General features: G+C 46.9%; 1 protein-coding gene across 2 annotated transcripts; it reads right to left on the bottom strand.

Moving 5' to 3' along the window:
- Positions 1–1,372: 1,372 nt before the first annotated feature.
- GCFC2 (GC-rich sequence DNA-binding factor 2) lies at positions 1,373–22,103 on the bottom strand. Of its 2 annotated transcripts, none has more exons than XM_088467372.1 (18): positions 21,751–22,103; positions 16,611–16,718; positions 15,574–15,705; positions 14,498–14,707; positions 13,852–13,949; positions 13,360–13,478; positions 11,984–12,167; positions 10,576–10,699; positions 10,407–10,482; positions 8,365–8,477; positions 6,367–6,566; positions 6,013–6,163; positions 5,509–5,615; positions 4,720–4,796; positions 4,400–4,466; positions 2,463–2,609; positions 2,145–2,269; positions 1,373–1,903 (listed from the first exon to the last, which is right to left on the bottom strand). In XM_088467372.1, exons 1-18 carry the CDS (start codon positions 22,043–22,045, stop codon positions 1,792–1,794), a joined length of 2,445 nt encoding a protein of 814 aa, XP_088323498.1. In that variant the 5' UTR covers positions 22,046–22,103; the 3' UTR covers positions 1,373–1,791. The 2 variants fall into 2 exon arrangements, with proteins under 2 accessions (XP_088323498.1, XP_088323499.1); XM_088467373.1 differs by having other exon boundaries at positions 15,574–15,699.
- Positions 22,104–27,589: the final 5,486 nt, after the last annotated feature.

The raw sequence follows: 27,589 nt of genomic DNA, 5'->3' as shown, positions 1-27,589 counted from the left end.
GGGAGTCTGCGATGTGCCAGTAAAGATGGCCGCCGGAGACCTCAGAGGAGGAGTGGCCGAGAGATAAGAGCAGCTCAGCGACGCCAGACTGCTAGTTGAAAGGCGCGCTGAGCTGAGGGGAGGAGCCGCTAGACAGGGAAGGCTGCCTCCCCTGGCTAGCAATTAACCCCCGGGTTGCCGGTCCCGCTACCAGCCTGATACCCTGGTGGTCTAGCGGACACGCGGGGTATTCCTCAATTGAGGGGGAGCCCGCCGCCGCCGCTAGCGCCTCCGGTCTGTCCCCAGAGACCGGAGGCTCCTGACTGCATTAAAGTATCCGCGGGCCGCCGCACGCGGCGACCCGCGGCTTACCTGATCCCCGTCGCGTCCGGCAGCAGTCAAGGGAGTCCCCAGAGCCCGGCTAGTACAGGCTCTGGGGTCCCGCCGCGATCCCCAGAGCTGTACTGGCGTCGCGGCGCCAGCGGGGAGAAGGAGCGGCAGCGTGGACGTCCTAAAGGACAGTCTGATGCTGCCGCTCTAAAAGTGTAAAAAAATAAAAAATTTCTCTTTTAAAATAAAGCTTAGGGGCTGCTCCTGCAGCCCCACTGCGACAGGGTGACCCGACTCCGGCCGGGCACCAACTAAAACTGAGGTGCCTGTGGCCGGGGCGGGGTATAGAGGAGGACGGACCCAAGTGCATCCTGGGAGCAGCAAAGCTTTAACTGCGTGGTGCCCGTGGATCCAGATCCAGCTATACCCCAAGGTCAACCCTGTGGACCCCCTATGGACCCTGAAGTAGAAACGGTCTTTTTTTTTTTTTTTTTTTTAAATGTAATTAAATTTAGAATGTATCTTAAAAAATTTATTTATTGAAATAAAATATTCCTGGGGGGAGGGCTCATGTTCCCCATCTCCATAAGTCCCCATTGAAATTGTACTTACCACCTCCGAGTGTTAATAGATTCCCCCAGGGGGAATAGAACCCCATAAGTATTTTCCCCACCCACTAGTGGTAATATCCAGTGGCAGAGCCCTCCCACCCACCAGTGTCCATAAGTACCCACCCTGTTAGTGACCCCCCATGTGTTATTTATATATTTATTTATAGTGGGGGCAATACCATCTCCCTGTAACACTGACCCATCAACCTCCCTCCCAAATTTGGGAGGGGGGGCGCGGACGGACGGACGGATCATCAATTCCATTCTAAGGTTGTCGACATGGTGCCTGGCGACAGTTTGAACAACGTTGGCGTTCATTCATTCATTACTGTTGACCTTCATACCAGATACCTTAGCTATGAAAGAGATGTACTTTTTTTTAAATAGGTGGGTAAAAGCATTCACAGTAAGGATGTTAGACTGCTTATTGGTCATTCTTAAATGACATTACTTTAATTCCCATTAAAAAAAACAGAAGACAAACTGTACAAACCGTAAAAACCAATCTACATTAAAAAAGTATATATATATGTTTTTCTTTCTTTTTTATTTCTTATTACGTACAAAGTGCAGAATAAAAAAAGGTCACGTGCACCAAAAAAGTTTCTAGGTCCAGTTTGTTGCAAAGTTCTTCCAGATTTGCCCAAAGTATTAGTAACTATAAACCAGGTCAGGGCTCTCAGGACGGGGAGGAAGAGCACGTTCCTGACTAAACCAGGAAGGAAACAGCTTATAAACAAAGTAAGAGGAGTCTCTGGGAGCCCAAATGAAATATGGTTCCACATATGAGCCAGTGCGGCAGCGCTGTCTGACACGTGAGGGATTGTCTGACGTAAGAAGAGTATAGAGATACTGCTGGTGCTAAACAGCATTAGAGGACATCGGCTCTTAGTCCTTCCATGTTGTATTGAGCGATAACTTCCTCTGCGCAGTTCTGAGCTTTGATCTTCATGAGCAGTGACGTAAGAAGCTCCATGTTCTTCCTGCAAGTCCAAAGTTAGAACCAGGTAAACCATTGCAATATGTACTCTTTTTTAATTTTTTCAAAAAAATTTCACCCAAGAGCCATCATCCAAAAAGACTTCAAAATTATTTGACTTACTGAAATGCTATGATTAACCCGGGGGTCAGTTCATCTATACCCTGATCCCGCCGCCCCCACCCCCCTCTCCCACCCCCACACCCCTCAAGCAAAAGACCTGAATAGTCTGTGCTCTCTCTCACCTGTCGTCCAGTTTGTGCAGTGCGTGGATGGACTGTACCAAGTGTTTGCTGAAATTTGCGAGCCGTGCAAGAGATGACCCATTCTCCAGACCTTTAAACCAGCTCTGTGGCAGACAGTCAGTTATCTGCGGGAATAAGACAACAATTGTACAATGAGAGCTAGTAATAATCCACCTTTAAATGTCATGCGCTATTACCGTCACAGCGTGTGACACACAAAGCCAATAGCTTATAGAACAGTAGAAGATACATCATGACTACACACAAACCACAGAAGCTATTGATCAATGCTGAGCACGTAGCAACCCCATGTGTTACCTTGCAGCATCTCTCCACCAGCGTAGAGTCTGGCTCTGCATTGAGAAGTACCAGCAGGAGGTAACGATTCAGCAGTCTGTCCAGGCCTAGCTCTTGCAATGTTACTTCCTCAAGAAAACCGTCCCAACATAGAACATTGCGCAACAACTGGGAAAATAAAACAGGAACATATCATCATCAAGAGACAGAAGTATTATTAAGCAGCCTGATAGTAGGGATCTCTTATCTGTAAACAAAGTCTGAGATCAACTTGATGAAATTGCTGGTGTGATCGACCGTAGCCGCCCCCTTGCAATATTCGGGCAGCATTTATTATCCCGGCTGCCGGGATTCTGACCGCCGGGATGCCGTACCCAACCCCTCCATTCTGGGTGTCACAAGTTAAAATTGAATAGTATCCAATTACTACAAAATTGGGTAACTCAGGAACATTAGGTATAGAAATTCTAGGACAATTAGCAATCTGAAATCATGTTATAAAGCGGCAAAAACCGCAATAGGATATTAGAATATTGTGTTGCAGAGAATTACAATAATATTATTTATTTATTAACAGTTTCTTATATAGCGCAGCAAATTCCGTTGCGCTTTACAATTTGAATCAACATTTTACTGGGTTGTAAAAGACAAAACGTATATACTCGAGTATAAGCCAAGTTTTTCAGCAAATTTTTTGTGCTGAAAAAGCCCCCCCTCGGCTTATACTCGAGTCATGCCCGCATGGTACGCAGCTGAGTAGCGTACCATGCGGGCCGCGGTGCAGACTGTGTCTCTGTGACACAGCCTGCACCGCGTGTGTAGTGCTGACCGGACGGAGTTCGGTCAGCACTACACACTGCCAAACACACAGCCGCCGGAGCCGGCAGCTGCGTGTTTGGTGTAATCAGCAGCCAATGAGAGTCTGTCAGACTCTCATCGGCTGCTGCTGCTCCCACTGCGGGAGCCATCTTCCGGCTCCCGCAGTGGGTAATGGGAGAGACGTCATGACGACGTCTCTCCCATAATGCAAAGCGGCCGGAGGAGCTGATAGCAGCGGCGGGACTAGGAGCGGGGTTTCAGGTAAGTGTTTTTTTTTTTTTTTTTTTATTAGAACTACTGGGGGCACTACCAGGGGGGGGGGGGGGGATTACTTCTGGGGGCACTACCAGGGGGGCATTACTACTGGGGGCACTACCAGGGGGGATTACTACTGGGGGCACTACCAGCTGCTGCATTTCCCACCCTAGGCTTATACTCGAGTCAATAAGTTTTCCCAGTTTTTTGTGGTAAAATTAGGTACCTTGGCTTATATTCGGGTCGACTTGTACTCAAGTATATACGGTACATACAAGACATACGTAAAAGACATACATTAGGGTAAGAGGGCCCTGCTCGCAAGCTTACAATCTATAGGGAAATAGGTGTTGATACACAAGGATAGGTGCTACATATTGCAAATTGGTCCAGCCCGATTGCAGATGTTCTTGGTGGGCTGTATAATCCAATCACACTGGAAAGTTGGCCTAGGGTTAGGAGGATGTTAAATTGAAGACAGAGAAGATGTGATAGGTATTTACTATAAGAAGAGAGTTAGATAGGGAGCTATAAAAGGTTAGGTGGGCGGTCCTGGAATCTGATAAGCTTGTCTGAACAGGTGAGTTTTCAGAGAACGCTTGAATGTTTGGAAACTAGTGGAAAGTCTTATTGTGCGTGGGAGGACATTCCACAGGGTGGGTGCAGCCCGAAAAAAGTCCTGTAACCGTGCATGGGAACAAGTAATGCGCGGGGATGAGAGACGCAGATCTTGTGCAGAGCGGAGATGTCGGGTTGGAAGATATTTTGAGAGAAGTGAAGAGCTAATAGTGTCACTGTCTTAATACACAACACTGTGGTTTAATGGAAAAAAAAAAAAAAAACACACCTACTTATATTTCACAGACTATCTATACTGTACCCACCTTTACGGCCGACCAAAACCGTCTGTCTTGGAATTTACAATGAGGAGAATTTCTGTCTTCTAGTAACCTGTAATAAGAACAGATGGGAATGTGCCTGAGCCCTTTATAGTCACTGCTCTGCCTCCGGCTCCCTGACCCCATATACACAATCAACACCTTCAACATGAACCTTCCTAAAAGCATAACACCCTGTTCAACCCTAAAACCTGCACCTCCGCCCCATGTGTCAGTCGCCCATAGTCTTCCTAATCCCGCCCAACGAATGGATGCCTCTATCACTCACCGCTGCTCATTTATACATAGGAGGTAACTGGCCGTACCTTTTGGGATACAGCGGTATATATACATCATCTTCAATAGCTTTCTTTAACCTGGAGACCAGACAACAGACAAGACCCTTGTACGGAAAAAAAAGTGATACAATTATAAAAAAAAAAAAAAAAAAAAACAATACAAAGTAATAAAACAATATTCACAAAAACTGAATGTAACCATATTTAGTAAGGGGATGTAGTCAGGAAGCCGACGGTCTAAAGGCTTCCCGACTGTCTAATGACAGGCGTCATCAGCCAGTGTCCAGCGTCATTCCCTACCATCTCTGCAATGAGTCCGTAAAGTACACAAGTACCGATATTTAATTTAGGGGAGCGGTGTCATTCTTCTGAAAGCGATGAGTAAACACAGAAGTCTACTTTTCAAATATGACACCACAAAGCTCAATACAAATCTGAAAATAAAAAACATCTATGGCCAACAAACTGAAGTGCTGCAGTAATGGCTTTTCCAGTTTCACCTTCTAAACCTACTACTCCCAAAATATGGGAACAATCCCATCCCAGGAGTAGCTGGAAGAGAGGCCTACAATATACAACAGCTTTACTTCTGCAATGCCGTTACTCCCATCAATGACCAAAGAGTGCCGAGGGCAACTCATAGATCAGTGATGAGGTCATCAGACACGGAGGGGACTGTGTTGTTCAACAACTGACTACTGAGTCACAGTATCAGCTCTGCTTTGTGATCAACATCACTTACAGTGGTTCACAGTTACTCCTGGGCTTCACTGTGAGTATAAGTAATATTGAAGTAGTCACACCGTGTTCTCTCACCTGCACCGCCTTGCTGGAATCATTCTCCAGTACATGCGTCTTGCAGAAATGCACCAGTCCGTCGGTTTGCACAGAGGACATGGGATCCCACACGTGTTCAACATATCCTGCAAGAATGACGGACTTAAGATTCATTGTAATGAGAAGGGTTCTCGTACACAAACACACACACAACCACAAATCAGTAACATCTACAACCTTAGATCACATGACACTCCCCCTCCCCCAAGAGCAGCGAAACCCCCTTCTTCAGGTCACATGACTCCTCATACAGCAGCACGACTATTACAGTCCTACATAGATACAAGTAAGGGGCACCTAAACTCTATAACAAGATCCCACACTGTACAAAACATACTGATATTCCCCTTCACATTTTAAAGTGTTACCACTGTAAGTCAGCAGGAAAAAGCAGACATCATGTTTGTGTTACTGATAAGCTGGTTTCCCTATAGTACATATTGCATGCTTACATTAATATTCCATACACACTAATTGTCACACCTGAAACAATGGGGATTACAGTCTTTTCAATGACAGCAGCCAGAACTTTATGGTCAGGATTGGGCTCTGTGTTGTTCTCATGCGAATCTCTGGGGAAACAGAACTCTTCCAGGTGACAGTACCAGGGCATCTGGTCCAGTTCAATGTTGTCCTGAGTGGAGGAGGAGAGTAGTCACACACAGAGAGCAGTCAGTCTGCAGCATGTATAGGCCTGGTTTACCAGCACTTTAGACCCAATGGGAAAATAATCTGTCTCCCAACATGTGATTCATTGGGGATACTGGTAAATGCAGGCCTGATACTGAGGCTCGTCAAGAAACTAATGTACACAGTGACAGTAATAGTTAACGCTACCTCCAGGGGGTCCCAGCCTATCAGTTGCACCTGGACCAGTGGAGTAAGCAGCTTGTGGAGACATAAGTTGATATATGCATCGTAATAAGACTCCGGGTACTGTTCCCTCCACACGTGGAACTTGGACAGAATGTGTTTCAGCTGAAAGAAGTCTTCATGCACGTCTTCAAAGATGGATTTACACTGGTGCAAGATGTCCTCTGGAATGGGGGAAGAGAAAATGTGTTCTACAGTGTAATGTATAAGAGGTGCCACTACCTTCCACCCATTCTGCCAGAGGCAACAATTCTATGCACTACAGGATGTCCCATGAAGATCAGACACTAAGGGCTTTATTTACGAAGCAGCGGCTTTTGTACGAGCTGCTTCCCGGCTGGTTGCAGGTGAAGATGTAAAACGGCACCCGCAGTCAGTGTAAGCATTCCGGGCTTTACTCGGACTACGGGTACAGTTTTACATCTTCACCTGCAACCCGCCAGCAAGCAGCTCTTACAAAAGCTGCTGCTTTGTAAATAAAGCCCTATATGGCAACCCTTTAATCAATGTACTGTATTCCCTGTAGACATTTATTTAAAATGTGTAACTGACACCACGGCCATGCCTAATGGATCTTTCAGGCATCTGGTTTCTAAGATACAGAATATTGCTCCATATTATATTATAAATTGTGGCCAGTATTTCACATTTTATGCTCAGACAATTGTTAGAAAGTAAGGCCGTACATTAAAGGCTGTGGGGATAGAAGATTCAAATTAACATGCAGATGAGAAAGCAATAAACGATGTTTGGGTATTATATACACTGGTGTATGTGCTCCAGATCCCCACCATCGGTTATAGTTGCATTCACAGCTTGGGCAGATGTTACCGCTGAGATACAGAGACAATATATGCAGGGGCAGCGCACACAGAGACTTTTGCAAGAGCTGTGCGGGTCAGTAACATTATATATATATTATGCAATCAGTATGATTTCCCAGCGGTCAGAAGAACGACAGCAGCATCCCCATGTTGAAGATCCCGACGGGCCGGTAAGTAGGCTAACCCTCCCCCTCCCACCCCCTAACTCTCCCCCCTTGGTGGTGCCTAACCGCCCCCCCCCTTACCGCACCCTGAACCTAAGCCTCTGCAGGAAGTGCCTAACCCTAACCCCCCCTGGTGGTGCCTAACCCCCTAACCCACCCAAGCAGGTCCCTAAACCTATCCCTGGTCTAACACTAACCTTCGGGATGCCAACGTCGATATCTTGATCCCTTCGAGATGCCTTTGTCGGCATTACGATGGGCTTTGGGATTCCAGCATTGTCCAGCATCCCGACTGCATCCCATATATTATATCGTAATCTATTTTCCCGATTCATGCTACAATTTTAACTATCCTATTCCCTGTTTCCGATGCACAGAAAAGACAGTGGGCCTGATTCAGACCTGGTCGCAAGCGCTGAGCGCTTGCAACCAGGTCGATGGTGGCCCAGAGCACATGCGCGCACGGAGGAGCCGGCTCCGTCATGCGCATGCGCGAGATCCGGATAGCGACGGGCAATCCGTCGCTCCGGGTCTCGCACCAAAGGAGGCGTGCTGTCGATGTTGAGTGACAGCACGCCCCCTTTGGTGGGCATGCCGGGGGGTGGCTGCCCAAACAGAGGCGTTCCCATGAGAACGCCTACCGTTTGGGGCCAGCCCCACTGACATCACAAGTGATGTCAGTGGAGAGATTCCGGCTCTGTTAGAGCCAAAATCTCTCTGGGGCTTGCCGCCACGAGACTCTACCATAAGGTTCTCGTCGCAAGCCCGATGGTCGCGATGGTCTTGACCATCGCGACCATCATCATGGCCGCTCGCTATAGCTGTGGGTGGTCACCCACAGCTATGCGAGCGGCCAGGAGGCCGTTCTAAAAAAAAAAAAAAAAAAAAAAAGACTGGCCCTGTTTCAGAACGAGCGGCTCTGAATCAGGCTCAGAGTCAAATAAACATCTTCCCTCTTTCCCACTGTCTGCTACCTCGGCTTATCCGGAAATCGGTCTGTTGGTCAGCGGACTGCTCATCATCACTAGACATTCCTTCATGGTGATCTTGCTGGCCAGAATCCGCCCGTGTCTGCCGTCTTCTCCTCCTGCACAGAGATAGAGAGAACGTAACCTACGTTCAAGGTAAATTCCATCACGGCTGCAGTAGATAACACATGACGACAGTAGAGAGTCCGGTTACTGGTTCTGGACCCCCATCTGGAGATACTTCTGACTGTTCATGGTCTGAAGATCGTTTCAAAGTTGAGAACCTGAAGGTCACAAGGGACCACTAATATAAATAGTACAGTGCATCCGGAAAGTATTCACAGCACTTTTTCCACATTTTGTTATTTTACAGCCTTATTGCAAAATGGAATAAATAAAATTTTCTCCTCAAAATTCCACACACAATACCCCATAATGACAACGTCTAAAAAGTTCTTTGGCGATTTTTGCAAATTTATTTAAAAAAACAACAACTAAGAAATCACATGTACATAGGTATTCACAGCCTTTGCTCAATACTTTGTTGATGCTCCTTTGGCAGCAAGTACAGCCTCAAGTCTTTTTGAATAGGATGCCACAAGCTTGGCACACCTATCTTTGGACAGTTTCGCCCATTCCTTTTTACAGCACCTCTCAAGATCCATCAGGTCGGATGGGAAGCGTCGGTGCACAGCCATTTTCAGATCTCTACAAAGATGTTCAATCAAATTCAAGTCTGGGCTCTGGCTGGGCCACTCAAGGACATTCACAGAGTTGTCCTGAAGCCACTCCTTTGATATCTTGGCTGTGTGCTTAGGGTTGTTGTCCTACTGAAAGATGAACAGTCGCCCCAGTCTGATGTCAAGAGGGCTCTGGAGCAGGTTTTCATCCAGGATGTCTCTGTACATTGCTGCATTCATCGTTCCCTCTATCCTGACTAGTCTCTCAGTTCCTGCCGCTGAAAAACATCCCCACAGCATGATGCTGCCACCACCATGCTTCACTGTAGGGATGGTATTGGCCTGGTGATGAGCAGTGCTTGGTTTCCTACAAACATAACGCCTGGCATTCACGCCAAAGAGTTCAATCTTTGTCTCTCATGGTTTGAGAGTCCTTCAGGTGCATTTTGGCAAACTCCAGATGGGCTGCCATGTGCTTTTTACTAAGGAGTGGCTTCCGTCTAGCCACTCTACCATACAGGCCTGATTGGTGGATTGCTGCAGAGATGGCTGTCCTTCTGGTAGGTTCTCCTCTCTCCACAGAGAAATGCTGTAGCTCTGACAGAGTGACCATCGGGTTCTTGGTCACCTCCCTGACTAGGGCCCTTCTCAACCAATCGCTCAGTTTAGACGACCGGCCAACTCTAGGTAGAGTCCTGGTGGTTCCGAACTTCTTCCAAATTACGGATGATGGAGGCCACTGTGCTCATTGGGACCTTCAAAGCAGCAGATATTTTTCTGTACCCTTCCCCAGATTTGTGCCTCGAGACAATCCTATCTCAGAGGTCTACAGACAATTCCTTGGACTTCATGCTTGGTTTGTGCTCTGACATGCACTGTCAAGTGTGGGACCTTATATAGACAGATGTATGCCTTTCAAAATCATGTCCAATCAACTGAATTTACCACAGGCGGTCTCCAATTAAGTTGTAGGAATATCTCAAGGATGATCAGTGGAAACAGGATGCACCTGAGCTCAATTTTGAGCTTCATAGCAAAGGCTGCGAATACTTATGTACATGTGATTTCTTAGTTTTTTATTTTTAATTAAATTTGCAAAAATTAAAAAAAAAAACCTTTTTACACGTTGTCATTATGGGGTATTGTGAGTAGAATTTTGAGGACAAAAATGAATTTATTCCATTTTGGAATAAGGCTGTAACATAACAAAATGTTGAAAAAGTGACGCGCTGTGAATACTTTCCGCATGCACTGTATGTACAAATTTAAGATTAAGAAAATGAGCCCCTTTCAGCTTCTGAACCTTGTTTGACATCAGTATCTATAATAAGTGTACGGATAATTCCTGCAAAGCATTAATTACTTTACCTCCGTAGTTCCATATCCTGCAGCTGTTGCTGTGCGATATCATCTGCTGTCTCCGCGTCACTCGCGTTTACACTTCCTGGCAGTAGAAAGGGACAAACCATTAGAAAGTACTAGGACCAACAGGAGGAGGAGATCCCAGGTACCAAGCGAAGGTTATCCAGATACTCACCAGACTGCTTCGGAATTGCAGCAGACTCTAGGCGGAGGTCGTCCTGTCTGCGTTGTACCAGAGCTCTTGTGCGATCGACCAGGATCTGGAACATCTCCGACTCCAGTTCCTTAATTTGTACTATCTACAAAAATGTGTGAAACTATTCTCAGGTGTAAAATTAGGACACAATTAGAATGTCATTTTAAAATGGTCTCAAAATGAAGTACAGTAAACAAAAATAAAAAAAAATAAAAACCGTAAAAAATGTCACAAATCTATACCATCGGATATAGGGTTATTTTTTTTAACTTGCTCTATAACTAAATGAAAGGCTAAGTAGATACTTAAAGTTATTGTGTTAGGATCTGAGTTTGTTGTGGACCCGGGGTGGAAATAGGAGCAGACACCTGAACAGATTTAAATTGAAAAGTGGGTTTTTTTTAATGGGTGAACTTGCAGACATGTACACGGATAAAATATAGTCCAGAATATTAAGAAGAGGCTGATGATTAGAAACTGAAGTGAAGTAATAATAAACAATGTCCGGGTAGTGGCAGAACTAATAAAAAGTCTTTGTAATCCAAAAGGTCACTGCAAGGCTGTAGACAGGATAACAGTTACTGATTGATACTGGTGAGATGGAATCCAGAGAGGTTATAGAGTAATTGGATTAGCAGCAGCTGATGAATTGAATGGAGAGCTGTACTGAGATGGCTCAGTGTAGAGAGCTAGGTAAATGGAGGCAGTGTAGGTACAGGGTAACTGCACACTCAGGTCCTTTGGCAGGGAAAGGGTAGATAGAAGGTGTTGGATGGTTCCAGCAGGAGACTGGGAGCAGGCAGGGCGATGTAGGCTGCTGGGAAGCTGGGATCCAGCAGGAGCACAGGCGAGCACTCAGACAGGTATTCAGGAGCACAGGAACTCTCTCACAGCAGGCGCTGTGAAACACGTTGCACTGGCAACTATGGGTAAGCCCTGAACTCCCTTAAGTACCCAGTGCACAATCGTGGTAGGTCAGAGAGAGCATGTGACACCAGGACTGGAGCAGCTAAGTCACATGATCAGAGGCAAGATGGCGGCGCCCATACCAGAGCGGAATGGAAACACCACCAGGCCTACCCCGGCCAGAATGACACAGTGCCCGCGGAACACTTCGCACAGCCAACGCCTGCCGCCAGCCCCTCCGCCGGAATGACCATGCCAAAGCGCCCTCACAGGTAATACCCGTCGTCCCCTATGCAGAGTAACCCTGGTCGTGACACATTGCTAAGAGAAAGTCTGGCAGAGCACACAATACGTTCAGAAGCACAACTGCGCCTACTGGTACAAGTTAGCACAAACCGAGGTACACAGCCTTTGGGACCGTGATTGTGCTCAATCTGTGCAATTTTGTAGTTTGTAAGTAAGAATCAAAAAATCACATTACCTTTTCATTGAGGCAGTCGACAAAGTTCTCCACATACGTTTTCATCTCCTTCAAAAATTTGTAGCTCTTTTCACTAGACGTCTTCTCCAGCATCTGAAGGGTGTTCTTTGAGCTTTCAAGATCACCTGTGTATTTTTCACTCTCCGCCACGTGCACTCGATGGACCTCCTGAATGGAGGCGATTCTGAGTAAGAGGAAGATGGAATGTCAGAACTTCTTCCGTGCCATTACTCTGGATTGCCCTACCACACCCAATCAGCTCCCAGCATTTACCATGATCTCAAAACCCTTTTCTTCATTGGATTCTTCTAATCTCCGGCCTCTGCACTCTTGAACTATGTACCGCTCATCCTCCTTGTGTCCTCCCAAAGCCCCTCTAGATTGTAGGCTGTAATTAACAGGGTCTCCTCCCTCCCCCCCTTATTCATGTAATTAAGTAATCTGAGCTCTGCAAATGTGTGTCCTGTAAAATTTTGTTATCGGCTGTATGATTTTGAGTTTGTACCTTTGCTCGGCGATGTACGTTTTACCCCTATGTACAGCACTATGGCACATGCGTGGGCCCATATAAACAAAATATAATAAGAATAACTCCACAACACATCAAATATAATGGGAGATGTATCAAACCTTGGAGAGATATTAACTGGAGAGAGAAAGTACCCACCAACCAGCTCCTGTAATTTTTCAAACATAGCCTGTAACATGGCAGTTAGGAGCTGATTGGTTGGCACTTTATCTTTCTCCATTGATACATCTCACACCATGTACAATATCTGAAGTTCTGGGAGCTTTATATATAGATCGGAGAATGTTAGTGATCGCTCTTTCATTAAAGGCAACTTGTATTTTTTAGCAGTCCTAGAAGTGTAATGAGAAGTCCCCTAGAACATTAAGTAACTACACTAATGCAAAGTATGAATCATTATGGTTCTAAAAGGGTGAAAGAGAGTTAAGGTGCGTACACACTACACGATATGCTCCCTGAGCGATGTTGTGTAGTGTGTCCCCGGCAGGCTGTGCTCAATGTCGTTCATGACATTGAGCACAGCCACTGAACGATATCATTAACGATATCGTTCAGCGCCGGGCTCTCTCCCCCATTCCCTGACATGCAGCAACCTGACGAGGTCGTCAGGTTGTGCTGCATGTTCAGGCGATGGACAATGTCGGAAACGACCAGCGGGAGTGCGCATCGCTGGTCGTTTCCGACATAAAAGTGCACGATTTGTGCACGATTACTGAGCGACTGCACGATTACGATGTCGTAATCGTGCAGTCGCTCAGTAATATCGCCCAGTGTGTACCCACCATTAGTACCGCATGGAGCAGTATGGAAAAACTTAAAAGAACAAATATATTCTTACAATAATTACCTTGCGGTCAGTTTCTTTTTGATATCTTCAACAGTCACTAGTAGCACAGAAAACTTTGGCAGGACGGGCTTCTTCCCACGCGGCGGACTCTGCCGGTGTAAGAGATCCTCATTCACAGTCTGGAACAAGTAACAAGAATATACGCTCAAGCACTGACAACGCACTGGAGGGTGCAAGTTGAGAACAGCAGTTATTCACGTGTCTTCTTGTACTCAGGCTACATAATATAAAGGGGAAGTAACCAATAAGTCCCCATGAGATAATACAGCACAAATACAATTATAGACACTTTTTCTAAAGCTTGATAAAAGGACCACAAGACTACTTGTGAGACACAAACCGCTGTAACCTTACGATAAACTGGAGACTACAGAATGTTTACAATAAACTAAATAGAACAGATCCCTTATGCTAAAACATGAGGCGTAATAAATATGTTAACATAGTACATTATATTATACAGATGATACATGCAATAAATAAAAGGCACACCTGTGGATGTTTGAGACCTTTCCTTATTTGCTGCTCCTCCCACCTGTCCTGCAAGTCATCGACTTCCCGGCCCTCGCCGTCAGAGTCACTAGAAGATGCTATAAAAACCATTTAAAAGTAGCACCGTTATTCTACAATGACGTAATACTGACAGGGGGTGTAATAAGACTACTAAACACAAAAGAGGTTTGTCCAGCAGTTATAGTATAAGTAACACAAACATATTGCACTTATAATAACTAGACAGATCTTTGCATGACTTACATAAAATACATTAAAGTAACTTTAGTTAGAAAGTAATGGATGAATGTTTGAGACTGGTTACATCTAGGGATGAGTGAAATTTATCACAGTCTCTTTTCTCTAAACAACAGGACCATTTCATATTTTGAGAACTGAAAGGAAATGCTTAGAAAAAGATGTTACATCGTAGAAACGCCATGCAGATTAATATCCAGCATGTAATACAAGCACATACATGGCGGCGCGCAATACAATGTCCTTGTGTCATGGATTCTGTAAACGACTCCTCTGGTCCCTCTTACATTTCTCATGTGGCTTGCGCAGCCCGGCTAACTGGTAGCACACAGAATCACAAAAACATGCTTTGGAGCCGGTTAGGATCTTTGCATTGGTATGAACTTACACATCTCCTCGGCCATCCGCTCCTTAATGGTTTTCACCCCAGGAGCAAATCTGATCCTTCTCTCATGATCGTCCAGCTCATCGTCACTTTCTGACCGACTTGAATCTGACCCCTCATGAGTTGTATTGAGCGATATGTAATTTCCTTGGGCTCGGGCCAGTTTCCGCTGCTTGCGAGCTGCTCGAATCTGCTTGGAATCCGGGATTTCATCTGCGCTGAACGGAAAATGCATTAAAAATAAAAAAAGACTGACGTAAAACCACCATTCAATAAATAAACTCCATATAGCCTCTAGGATATATAAAGATTGCATTCCTGGAAATTTTGTAACGTCTGGGTAGTTGTGTTCAAAGCAGCTAAAACAGCCAGCATAATTGTTCTGTGTGCGGCCAACTTTAGCTATAAGTACACATATGCTATGTATGCAAGTCAGCTTTGGTTGCTCTCCCAGCAGATTACCCAACAAAGACCCTTCATGGAGTAGATCTGTTTAGATTTAAAAAATAAATAATACTTTATTAATAAATAAACGATGTATACATATTGCGCAGCGCTTTACAGAGAATATTTTCTTACTTGACACCAGTCCCTGCCCCCAGCGGAGCTTAAAATCTATGGGGCAGATGTACAGTATTAAGCTCTGGAAAGTGATAAAGTGGTGAGTGATAAAGGATCAGCCACTTAGCTCCTAACTGTCATGTTAAGGCCCCCATACATCAGAGATTGATTGCAGCAATCGTGCAATTTGCAACAGATTGTGTATAAAAATCGTTCCCTTTTTCAATCGATTGTGGCAATTCTGCAATCTATTGAAAAAGGGAAAGATGTTTATACACAATCGATTGCAAATTGCACGATTGCTGCAATCAATCTCTGATGTATGGGGGCCTTTACAGGCTGTGTTTGAAAAATGACAGCAGCTGAGTGGTTGGTCGTTTATCACTTTGCAGACCTTAATACAACTGCCCCTATATTCCCTATGAGAGAGAGAAAGGAGAGAGAGGAGTTTTGTATCGAGTCAGATAAGGAAAACATTTAATGTACAGAAAATAAATACCATGGTTGTTCTGACTGACCTTCCAATGACATTTCAGGAGAAGTGGGTGGACTGCTGCCCTCAGTGCATGGAGACTCTTCCGTCTTAGGCCGATCGGTGTCTTCATTCTCACTGTGCTCCGACTCTGTACTGCTACTGGCATCTCCTGAACCTTACAAAAGTTAGATTGTCATTCTGTCAATTACTAATCATCATCTTTGACATACCAAAAAAACAAACAAAAAACAAAATTGCATTTCGCATCATTTCAAATACTTGTTAATAATTACATATGTAGTTGCATATATAAATGCTATTAACAGGACTTTTTTTCCATTTAAACATCAGTCATTTATAACATTTATTAACAAGTGGTCCCTCTGTCCCCATTTACTTTAGCTGAAATTACTTGCTTTAATTTTTTTAAATGCTCCTCACTCCCTAATGAAATTAGGTGTAATCGCCAGAAGCAGACTTGCAGCCTCCTAGGTAACAAATGATCTGTACAGACATGTACACACTTTGGGGCATAGCCAGCGAGGACATAAAAAGAGTAAATGAAAGTAACTGTGACACTATTATGTTTTACATTATTTTAATTTTTTTATTTATTTTTTTAAACTCTGTGGACTTGATTCAGCAAGGATCACAATTGCACAGCTGCACGCTGGAGATGCAGCAGGAAGCATCACGCCTCCTGTGCATTACTTATCCAAGCTGCGTCGTCCAACGCAGCATCGGATAACCTGCGTAACATCGGCCGGCTAAGGTGACCCACGGGGTCACGCAGCCGGCCGCAGCAGTTGAGAGGAAGAGGCCGGAAAATCTCTGCCAGCCGACGGTGTACAGGGAATGTTTACCGGCTTTGTGTGTGTATTTAAGTAAACATTTAGCACCTAAAACCTTATATGTCACAATCCATACAGACTATTTGGGCCCCAGGTAAAAGAAAAAAGTACTCTAGTAAGCTGCATTATAACAAACTAACATTATTAGGATTTTATAGAATAAATCTGATCAGGCCTAGCTTTTTTTTTGGCAATGAATCTGTCTGTGTGACTAGTTACAAACCCTTACCGGTGTCCTGCGGCTCTCCTGCACGGTCAGGATCTTCCGCCTTCCTCTGCACCTTAAATACCACAGCATTTACAGCTGGCTTCCTGACCTTAAAGGTCACCTCTTCACCTGGAGTGAGATATAGGCAAAGGAGTACCAAGTCATTAATATGTTTATCTAACCATAGGTCCATATACAATATTTCATTATAAAATGGGGCCTATTTTTTATTATTATTATTATTTTTGGATGAAAGCACCCCCAGAACAGGACTGCTATATGCTGTGGTCCCACTAGGCAATAATCGTCCCAATCCGCTCATAAACCGCGGATCGGGCCAATAATTGCCCGGCTTAAATGTTGTATTGATCAACATTAAATCAAACCAAAAACTTACAGCAGTCATCCCAATAATTTGTACATTTTAGATGTAGCACCCAAAAAGAACGCCATCTTTAGAAGGCCTAAGTCACTTTAGCCTATGTGCTACATTTCACAAATGTTATCAGGAGAGGGAGGCATGTGTAGTAAGGATGTCTGCTCCTAACCCGTAATGTCAACGCATAAGAAATTACTTTACTTATAAAGTAATTGCGTTCACATGTCCCTGCATATATTTTTTTATATATTGCCCTGATAATTAATTTCTGTTTTTTGCTATATAATAATTCTGGGGTTCATTTGCGATTGTAGATACATTTGCATCTAATGCTGGGAATACACGGTCAGATAAAATGTGAGATATATCGCCGTGTATGGCACCCGATATCTGGGTTCCTTTCCATGAGGAGGAAACATTTCCCCGTTCTTCCTCCTCTGTGAAGAAACAGGGGAATGTTGGGCGGTTAACCGTGGCAGCACATACACAGCCAGATGGGCTGACCAATGATCGGATCAGTTTGGCATATTGGAAGATTTTTCATGGCCGACTGTCCAATCATAGCCGATCGCTCTTAAACATACACTGGGGGTGATTCAGGATCGGATGGAATTGCAAAGCTGCATGCAGGCTATAGATATATGATGCATGCACGCAGGCTATAGATATATGATGTATGCACGCAGGCTATAGATATATGATGTATGCACGCAGGCTATAGATATATGATGTATGCACGCAGGCAGCTTTGCAATTCCGATCCTTGCAATAATGCAAATGCAGCAGGAGGTGTATGCATTTGCGATTCCCAGCACTGCGACTGAAGTCACAGGCTGGAATCACCATCGCAACCATTGGTGATCGATGGTAGTCATCGTGGATGACACCGGGACGCAAGCCAGCTGAGTAAGCCTCATTTTACACATGCTGGCCGGCTTGCGAGGCCAGAAACCTGCGTCGGTCGATGCAGTCCCTGGCCTTGCCACTCCCGGAAAATGGAGCAGACATGCCACCGTTTCCGGGAACGCGGCCGACCCCACACTGCTCCTTAAATGCCTCTGTCAATCAGGCAGAATCATCGAAGGGGCTGCGTGCGATTATGCAGGACCCATTCTGCACACTGTCAGAATAGGTCCTGTGCACGTGCAGATTCCCGATAATCAGGAATCTGCGTTCAGCTCAATCAGTCCCACTATGTGATAATCAGTCCAATCTTCTGATAATCTGTGGATCCAGCCAATAATTGCCCGACTTAAATGCTGCATTGAACAACAGTAAAACAAACCAAAAACTTATGGTGCGTACACACTGGGCAATTAAAGTGGCCGACTGAACGATAACGATATCGTTCAGTCGTCCACTTCAGCGTCCATTTTTAACACCAAAACGTTGAACGACAACGACCATGCGCGTTCTCGCGGGTCGTTCGTCATTATCGTTCATCAGGTAAACATGCAGGCCAACCTGAAGATATTGTCAGGTTGCTGCATGTTGGGGAATGGGGGAGAGAGCCCGGCGCTGAACGAGATCGTTAATGATATCGTTCAGTGGGTGTGCTCAATGTCATGAACGACATTGAGCACACCCTGCCGGGGACACACTAGACGATATCGCTCAGGGAACATATAGTCTAGCGTGTACGCTCCTTTAAGGTGCATACACACACAACGATTTTTTTAACGATTATCGTTAACGATATCGTTTATCGTTCAATCGTTGTACAAATCGGTTTACTTTCTGAGTTAAAACGATTAACGATTATCGTTCATGCGCGTTCACGTTTGTAGTTCAGTCAGACTGACCAACTGAACGATTTTCATTAAGGGAATATGAAAAAATCGTTTGTAGTTCAAAAAAATCGTTCATTACACTTTAAAAAAATCTGACCGATAACATGACAGAAAATCGTTCATAAAATCGGTTATAAAATTGTTGGTTACAAAATCGTTGTGTGTGTATGCAGCTTTACAGTCATCCCAATAATTTGTATATTTTGGAAGTAGCCCCCAAAACAGAAACTTTGTGCAACTGGAGAGTGGATTACATTATGGCTGCACCTGGGAAACCGTCCATTTGCACAAGATACAGCTTACTATAACAAGAACCACCAACATCTAAAAATGTGAATATTATCGTATTGAACTTAAAAAATATATACATTTCAGAGCCAACCGTTGCTTTTACCCACACCAGCCTATACATTGTCACTACAGAATAGACATCTACACGAGGGAAAACAATCCATGGGGTTTCAGATTCTGAAAGATGGTTGGTAAATGGGTTAGGGTTCGACAAAGGAAACTAAGGTTGGGTAGAGAGACAGCAGCTAAATTCTTGATTCACTGCAGTAACAGGTTGGATGGTGGCTAGTAATCAGTCAGCAAACTTGTCAATGTCATATGATGTCTGGTATGTAGGGTAAAGCCAGGTAAGTACAATCAGAATAGGTAGAGTCACACACTACCAGGAAGGGAAACATGTCAGAACAAATAGAGAATGGCTCTCATAAGTAGACTCTCTGCAGGCAGAGTCAAACTCTGTATATTATGGTGCTATTGCCAAGAGACACACATAGTTAGGTACAGTAAGTAGACACCCCAGGACAGGTAGTTACAGAACGTTCAGTGAGGAAGAAATTACAGCACAAGTAGTTACAGAAGTCAGGGATGTATATATCACCGGACAGGTAGTCACAGAGTGGTCAGGTAGGTAGACAAGTCAGGTTGTCACAGGGAGGTCAGAGAGGTAGATATCCCAGGACAGGTGGTCAAAGAGCAGTCAAGTAGGTAGACATTCCAGGACAGGTAGTCACAGAGGAGAGGTAGGCAGACATCCCAGAAAAGGTAGTCACGGAGTGGTCAGGTAGGTAGACATTCCAGGACAGGTAGTCACAGAGGACATGTAGGCTGACATCCCAGGACAGCGAGTTACGGAGCGGTCAGGTAGGTAGACATCATAGGACAGGTTGCCACCGAGAGGTCAGGTAGATAGACATCCCTGGACATGTAGTCGCAGAAAGGACCGATATATAGATAACCCAGTGCTAGTCACAGAGCGGACAGGTAGGTAGACATCCCAGAACAGGTAGTCGCAAAGCGGTCAGGTAGGTAAACATCCCAGGACAGGTAGTCACAGAGTGGTCAGGTAGACAGACATTGTAGGATAGGAAGTCACAAACCAGTCAGGTAGGTAGACAACCCAGGACAAATAGTCACAGAGCGGTTGTGTATGCGGTCAGGTAGATAGACATCTCAGGACAGGTAGTCACAGAAAGGTCAAATAGGTGCTGTAGTAACAGGTTACACAGAGGAAAAGTAGGTAGATATGCCAGGATTTAAAGTTAGGTACAGGGGACAGGTAAGTACTGTAGTAACGGTACAGGTAGTCACAGTGGACAGTTAGGTACCGTAGTTACAGTACAGGTAGGTAGTCACAGAGGAAAGGTAGGTACCATAGTTATAATACAAGCAGGTAGTCACAGAGGACATGTATGTACTGTAGTTACTGTACAGGTAGGTAGTCACAGGACAGATAGGTACTGTAGTTACAGTACAGGTAGGTAGTCACAGAGGACAGGTGGGTACTGTAGTTACTGTACAGGTAGGTAGTCACAGAGGACAGATAGGTACTGTAGTTACAGTATAGGTAGTCACAGAGGACAGATCGGTACTGTACATGTAGGTAGTCAGGGGACAGGTCGGTACTGTAGTTACAGTATAGGTAGGTAGTCACAGAGGACAGGTAGGTACTATAGTTACAGTACAGGTAGTCACAGAGGACAGATAGGTACTGTACATGTAGGTAGTCAGGGGACATGTAGGTACTGTAGTTACAGTATAGCTAGGTAGTCACAGAGGACAGGTAGGTACTGTGGTTACTGTAAAAGTAGGTAGTCACAGAGGAGCGGTAGGTACTGTGGTTACTGTACAGGTAGGTAGTCACAGAGGACAGGTAGGTACTGTGGTTACAGTACAAGTAGGTAGTCACAGAGGACAGATAGATACTGTAGGTACTGTACATGTAGGTAGTCAGGGGACAGGTCGGTACTGTAGTTACAGTATAGGTAGGTAGTCACAGGACAGATAGGTACTGTAGTTACAGTACAGGTAGGTAGTCACAGAGGACAGGTGGGTACTGTAGTTACTGTACAGGTAGGTAGTCACAGAGGACAGATAGGTACTGTAGTTACAGTATAGGTAGTCACAGAGGACAGATCGGTACTGTACATGTAGGTAGTCAGGGGACAGGTCGGTACTGTAGTTACAGTATAGGTAGGTAGTCACAGGGGACAGGTAGGTACTGTAGTTACAGTATAGGTAGTCACAGAGGACAGATAGGTACTGTACATGTAGGTAGTCAGGGGACATGTAGGTACTGTAGTTACAGTATAGGTAGGTAGTCACAGAGGACAGGTAGGTACTGCGGTTACTGTACAAGTAGGTAGTCACAGAGGAGAGGTAGGTACTGTGGTTACTGTACAGGTAGGTAGTCACAGAGGACAGATAGATACTGTAGGTACTGTACATGTAGGTAGTCAGGGGACAGGTCGGTAATGTAGTTACAGTACAGGTAGGTAGTAGGTACTGTACAGTTAGGTAGTCACAGAGGACAGGTAGGTACTGTACAGGTAGGTAGTCACAGACGACAGGTAGGTACTGTACAGTTAGGTAGTCACAGAGGACAGGTAGGTACAGTACAGTTAGGTAGTCACAGAGGACAGGTAGGTACAGTACAGTTAGGTAGTCACAGAGGACAGGTAGGTACTGGGCAGACCGTCCCCACCTTCCCTTTCTTCGCTGAAGCTGAGCTTGTTGGCCGGGGCTGCAGCACCCATAGGTAGCCGCTGGGGCTCCGCGGGAACTCCTTTAGCAGGAGCATTATCCTCTGGCTGCTCCCCGTCACTGGCCGAGCTCTCTGCGGCTTCCTTCCACCTCTTGCTTCCGTACGTCAGGCCGCGTCCCCCGGCTTTCCGTGACACCTTTGGCTGGCTGTGCTCTTTCTCCTCCTTCTCCACCTCGTCCTCGTCGCTGGCCGCCGCTCTCCTCACACGCAGGTTGCGATTCGGTTTCCTAAACATCCTCCAGGCTCAGCAGCCCTGACAGGCGCCTCTTTCTAACGTCACTCTGATGCGACAGTATGCGTTCCATCAGCAGCCAATCAGCGCTCAGCCTTCTTTTTTTTTTTTTTTTTTTTTTTTCTTCTTCATATAACTTTATCAGAGCGGGCAGGAGGTGACACCGCAGCAGTGACAACAAGACTGTGTCCAGCACAGCAGGTGCAGGGCTGGAAGCACATTGCTGCAGGTTCCACACTGTTATTATATTAGCCCCATAACTTCCAGGCTTCTACCCAGTCCTCAAATCCGCTGCGTCTCTTTTCCACCTTCAACTCCCTCCTCTGCCCACCCCCTCCTCGTCTCCCCTCCTTGTTCTCTGCCATTGACTTTACTTGCTATTTTACATCTAAAATGATTCCATACGTCAGGACATCATATCCAACCAGTCCCCCAGCTCTCCACTTCCTCCTTTCTCGGATTATCCCTCCTCATCCACTTTACCGACTTTGACATCCTTCTCCCCTGTATCTGGAAAGGAAATAATGGCCCTCATCCAGTCCTCCCCCTCTTACACCTCCCCCCCTTGACCCCACCCCTCTCGCCTTCTCCACTACCTCTCTCCTTCTGCCTGCTCCCATCTTGCCCACCTCCTTAATCTCTCCCTCTCTTCTGGCACTGTCACTACTACATTAAAGCATGGCCTTGTCTCCCCCATTATTAAAAAACCTTCCCTTGAACCTAACATTCTCTACAGCTACCGACCGATCGCTCTCCTCCCTTTTGCCTCCAAACTCCTTGAGCGTATTGTTTACAAACGCCTTACAGTAACTCTATCCTCCCACTCCGTCCTTGACCCTTTTCAGTCTGGCTTCCGTTCTCTCCACTCCACTGAAACTGCCCTCACGAAAGTCAGTAATTACCTCCTTGCTGCCAAATACAAGGGCCACTACTCCCTGCTTATTCTCCTTGATCTCTCTGCTGCTTTTGACACTGTGGACCACCCTCTCCTGCTGCATATCCTTCACTCCCTTGGTCTACATGACACTGCCCTCTCCTGGCTGTCCTCCTACCTCTCTGACCGTTCTTTCTCTGTTTCCTCTTGCGACTCCTCCTCCCCCCCACAGCCACTTACAGCAGGTGTCCCCCGAGGTTCTGTTCTTGGACCTCTCCTATTCTCCCTCTATACGTCCTCTCTAGGTAAACTCATCAGCTCTTTTGATCTCCATTATCATCTCTATGCTGATGATAGTCAGATCTACCTTTCCTCACCTGATCTTTCCCACTCTCTACTGACTCGTATCTCCAACTGTCTCTCTGCCATCTTTTCCTGGATGTCCCAGCGATTTCTTAAACTTAATATGTCTAAGACAGAGCTGATCGTCTTCCCACCCTCCCATATAACCTCACTTCCCACTATTTCTTTATCAATTGATGGCATAACTATCTCATCTAGTTCCAAAGTGTGTTGTCGGAGTCATCCTGGACTCTTCCCTCTCCTTCAAACCACATATTCAGAACCTCTCACAGTCCTGTTGTTTTCATCTCAAGAATATTTCTAAGATCAGACCCTTTCTCACCCCAGATGCCACAAAAACCCTCATACATTCACTGGTCATCTCCAGATTGGACTACTGTAACCTCCTCCTATCTGGCCTCCCCAAATCCTATCTCTCTCCTCTCCAGTCTGTCCTCATTGCTGCTTCTTGGCTCATCTTCCTCTCCAAATACTCTACATCTGCCTAGGTACAATATTTATAAAAAATTTGTGCTCCAAATCCAATAGTGCTGCAATGACTGCACGGGTGGTCACCAACACCCTATATAAAGTCAAAATATTAAGTACAGTACTTGCGGTCAATTGCGCTCCTCTGAGGTAAGTACCAATTCTCAATAACCAGACAGTTGATTACGTCCCAAGACATTCTGTAATCTTCCTTTTCTACTTCAGGGTCCATAGGGTATCCACAGGATACCTTGGGGTATAGGTGTGACGTCAGTCATCGGGCACCATAGAGTTAAGCTTTCAGCCTCCCAGGATGCACTAGGGTCCCCCTCCTATACCCCGCCCCTGAGCCAAGGCACCTCAGTTTAGTTTGGTGCCCGGCCGGAGTCGGATGCACCTGTTGGAGTGGGGGCTAAGAAGAGCCCCTGAAGTTTTCCTGCATGCAGCTGTGGCTGCACATCTGGATGTACAGCATGGACAGCCAGTCCTGACGTCCATGCTGTCTTCCCTACACCCCCGCCGGTACCGATCCGGGGATGCTGGTGAGCATCTGGGGTCACAGCTAGCGGTGACCCCAGATGTTCCGGACCATGGCCGGAATCAAGGGGGACAGCAAGGTAAGCAGCGGGGTCCCGCGGTGGGTCCCCACTGTTACATGGTCCAGAGTCCCCAGGCAGGGGGCTCCCTGGGGACTGGCTGCAGCGTGGAGCCAGGTATGTAACCTGCGCTTCCACTACCCCCCTGGGACAGCGGACCGCAGCAGAGCGGTAGCGCTGCGGCATCCCGGGGGTTAAATGTATGCCAGGGGAGCGCGCCTTCCCTGTCTCACAGCCGGCGCCTCCCCCGCTGCACACAGCCCTCTCTGCACACTGCCGACTGGCCCTGTGGCAGCGCTCCTCCTCCAGGCCAGCCTCCTCTCTGCTCCTCGGCGGCCATCTTCCTGAAACGCATGGTGAACGCTGCTGGAAGCCTGGACGGAGGCATCGTGGTCTGGGTCCCCCCGCATACCTCTCCTCCGCTGTGGTCAGGTCTGTGTATGCAGCTCTGTGTCTGCGTAGTTTATTGATCAGCACTGGTTAGTGCAGGAATTGATTTTCTTTGCATTGTATGTGACTGTGCTAGCGCTGCTGCCTGTATCTTCTATTCTGACTGTCAGCTTTATTACGGTCCCTGTTCTTTCTGCTAAGCCCTTGCGGTGCGGTGCTGCAGGGTGGTCTCTCGCCTCTTTAAAAAAAAAAAAAACAATTGGTGAGGGATCACATACTTTGTACCATCATGTCTGAAAGTGATTTTCCTCTCCGGCTACAGTGTACTACGTGTAAAGTACCTTTAGCTGAGGGGGAGGGTAGCGCGGAGGGCCTCTGCCGGCAGTGTTTGTCAATGGCGTGGCCTATTACGGTTACAGCACCGGTACAGGAGCCGCCCTGGGCTTGTTTCGCTCAGGTGGTTACAACCTTAGTGGGCCAGTTAGCTCCGCAGCCCGTGTTTACACAGATGGGTTTGTCCCAGCAGTCAGTGGTGTCGTCACCCATGCAGGGTTTCCCACGACAATTGGTGGTACCCCGCAGTCTCCCTATTTCCCCTCTCCCGGTTTCTCAGGAGCCGGCGTTGGTTAACTTCCTGACGAGTTCTGTACAGCACTTGTCGGATGTGTTGCAGGGATGCGGCCACATAAACGGCCGGTGGCGTCTCTGTCGGCTCCTTATGAGGATGACAAAGGGACGTCTGATGATGGGGAGATTCTGGATTCTTACGATCAGGAACCTCTCCATACTAAGGACGCTGACGCTAGGTCCAAGGTGTATATTCCTGGACTTATTCGGGCAGTCCGCACAGCCTTGGTGATTGAGGACGAAGTTCCCCCAGCGGCTAAATCCAAGTATGCCTTTTTTAAGGATGTGAAGGGTGACGCCACAGTCTTTCCTCTTCCGGGTCAGTTAGTGGACCATTTAGAGGAGGCGTGGAAACAGCCTGGCAAGCGATACCAGCCGCAGAGGCGCCTGGCGGTGGCTTATCCGTTCGCGGATAATTATTTTGCTAAGTGGGAATCCCCTCCACAGGTGGATTCTCACGTGACCCGTCTTCTCCGTAGTGCCACATTGCCGATGCCATCCATGTCCTCCCTTAAGGATGCTACGGACCGCAAGGTGGAGATCTGCCTGACGTCCGCTTATTCCCTTGCGGGGGGGGGCAGCGCGGCCGGCTATGGCCATTTGCTGGGTTGCCAGAGCGATGGAGCGCTGGGCGGATTCATTGGAGGTGTCCTTTGATTCCGACTGTCCGGCCGATCAGGCGGAGTTGATTGGTAATCTCCGTGATTCGGCCACTTATATCAACGAGGTGGCCTTAGACATTAGTACCCTGGTGTCTCGAATTTCTTCAGCAGCGGTGGCTGCTCGTCGCACCTTGTGGTTGCGATCCTGGAAGGCGGACGCTGATTCTAAAAAGGGTTTGGAGGCGTTGCCCTTTAACGGAGAAGTTCTCTTCGGTCCAGATCTGGACAAGATTGTGGCTACGCTGGCGGCAGCCAAATCGGCATGTCTCCTGTCGGCCGCTGTTCCTTCTGGTTCAGGACCATCGTCCTTTCGGTCTTATAGGGCCCAGGGCAGGCCCAAACCACAGTCTTTTCCCCGATAGGCTGGTCCCAAAAAATCGGCCAAGCCCTGGAAGCAGGCATGGAGTACCAGACGTCCGGCCCCTAAGCCAGATGACAAGCCTGCGGCCTGACGGTCCGGGCCTCCCTTTGGGGGATCCCAAAGTGGGAGGCCGCCTGCTGCAGTTCGCCCGGTGTTGGTCGGTCACCACGACAGACACTTGGGTTCTCGAGGTGGTCTCCCATGGGTACGCCCTCTCTTTCCGGCACAGACCCCCGGCTTGATTTTTCACCACGGGTCTACCATCAGACCGGAACAAGGCCACGGAGCTGAGGAAGGTCTTGCACACTATGCTCCAGGCTGGAGTTATAGTGCCTGTTCCATTCTCCCAGAGGGGCCAGGGTTTCTATTCCAATCTCTTTTTGGTGCAGAAACCCAATGGGTCGTATCGTCCGATTCTCAACCTCAAAGCTCTCAACAAGTCCATGCGGGTGCCGAAGTTTCGGATGGAGACCCTACGGTCCATCATTCTGGCGCTGGAACCTGGGGACTACATGGTGTCATTGGACATACAGGACGCTTACCTGCATGTCCCTATTCTTTTGCGCCATCAACAGTTCCTCAGGTTTGCATTCCGCAGCGACCACTTTCAGTTTCGGGTGTTACCTTTTGGCCTGGCGACAGCACCGCATGTGTTCACCAAGGTGATGGCGGTCATGGCGGCCTCTCTGCGGCTGCAGGGAGTCCGCATGTTGCCGTACTTGGACGACCTTTTATTAGTGGCAGGATCTCCGGAGCTCCTTCTGCACCACTTGGACCTGACCATTGCGCTACTGCAACAGCACGGCTGGTTAATAAACTGGCAGAAGTCCACTTTACTCCCGTCTCGGCGGATTCTGCACCTCGGAGCCTTATTGGACTCGGGACAGCAAAGGATCTTTGTGACGGGGGAAAAGATCTCTGCTTTACAGTCGAGGGTGCGCAGTTGTCTGCACAGCCGCCGGGTGTCTCTACACTCGGCGATGAGGTTACTGGGTTCCATGGTGTCGGTTTTCGACATGGTGGAATATGCCCAGTTTCACTCCAGACCTCTGCAGCACCTGATCCTGTCCAAGTGGAACGGGCTGCCTCAGTCTCTAAAGTCCCAGACGATGGTGCTCACCCCGGAGGTTCACCTGTCCCTTGCCTGGTGGTTACAGACGACCCATCTCAGCAAGGGACGTCGTACAACGCTACCACCGTGGCCTA

This window comes from Taudactylus pleione, unplaced genomic scaffold (genome assembly GCF_031769625.1).
Source record: "Taudactylus pleione unplaced genomic scaffold, aTauple2 ptg000070l, whole genome shotgun sequence".
NCBI lineage: Eukaryota > Metazoa > Chordata > Amphibia > Anura > Myobatrachidae > Taudactylus > Taudactylus pleione.
Note: the sequence above shows the minus strand (reverse complement) of the source record. Positions and strands in the feature narration are given on the sequence as shown.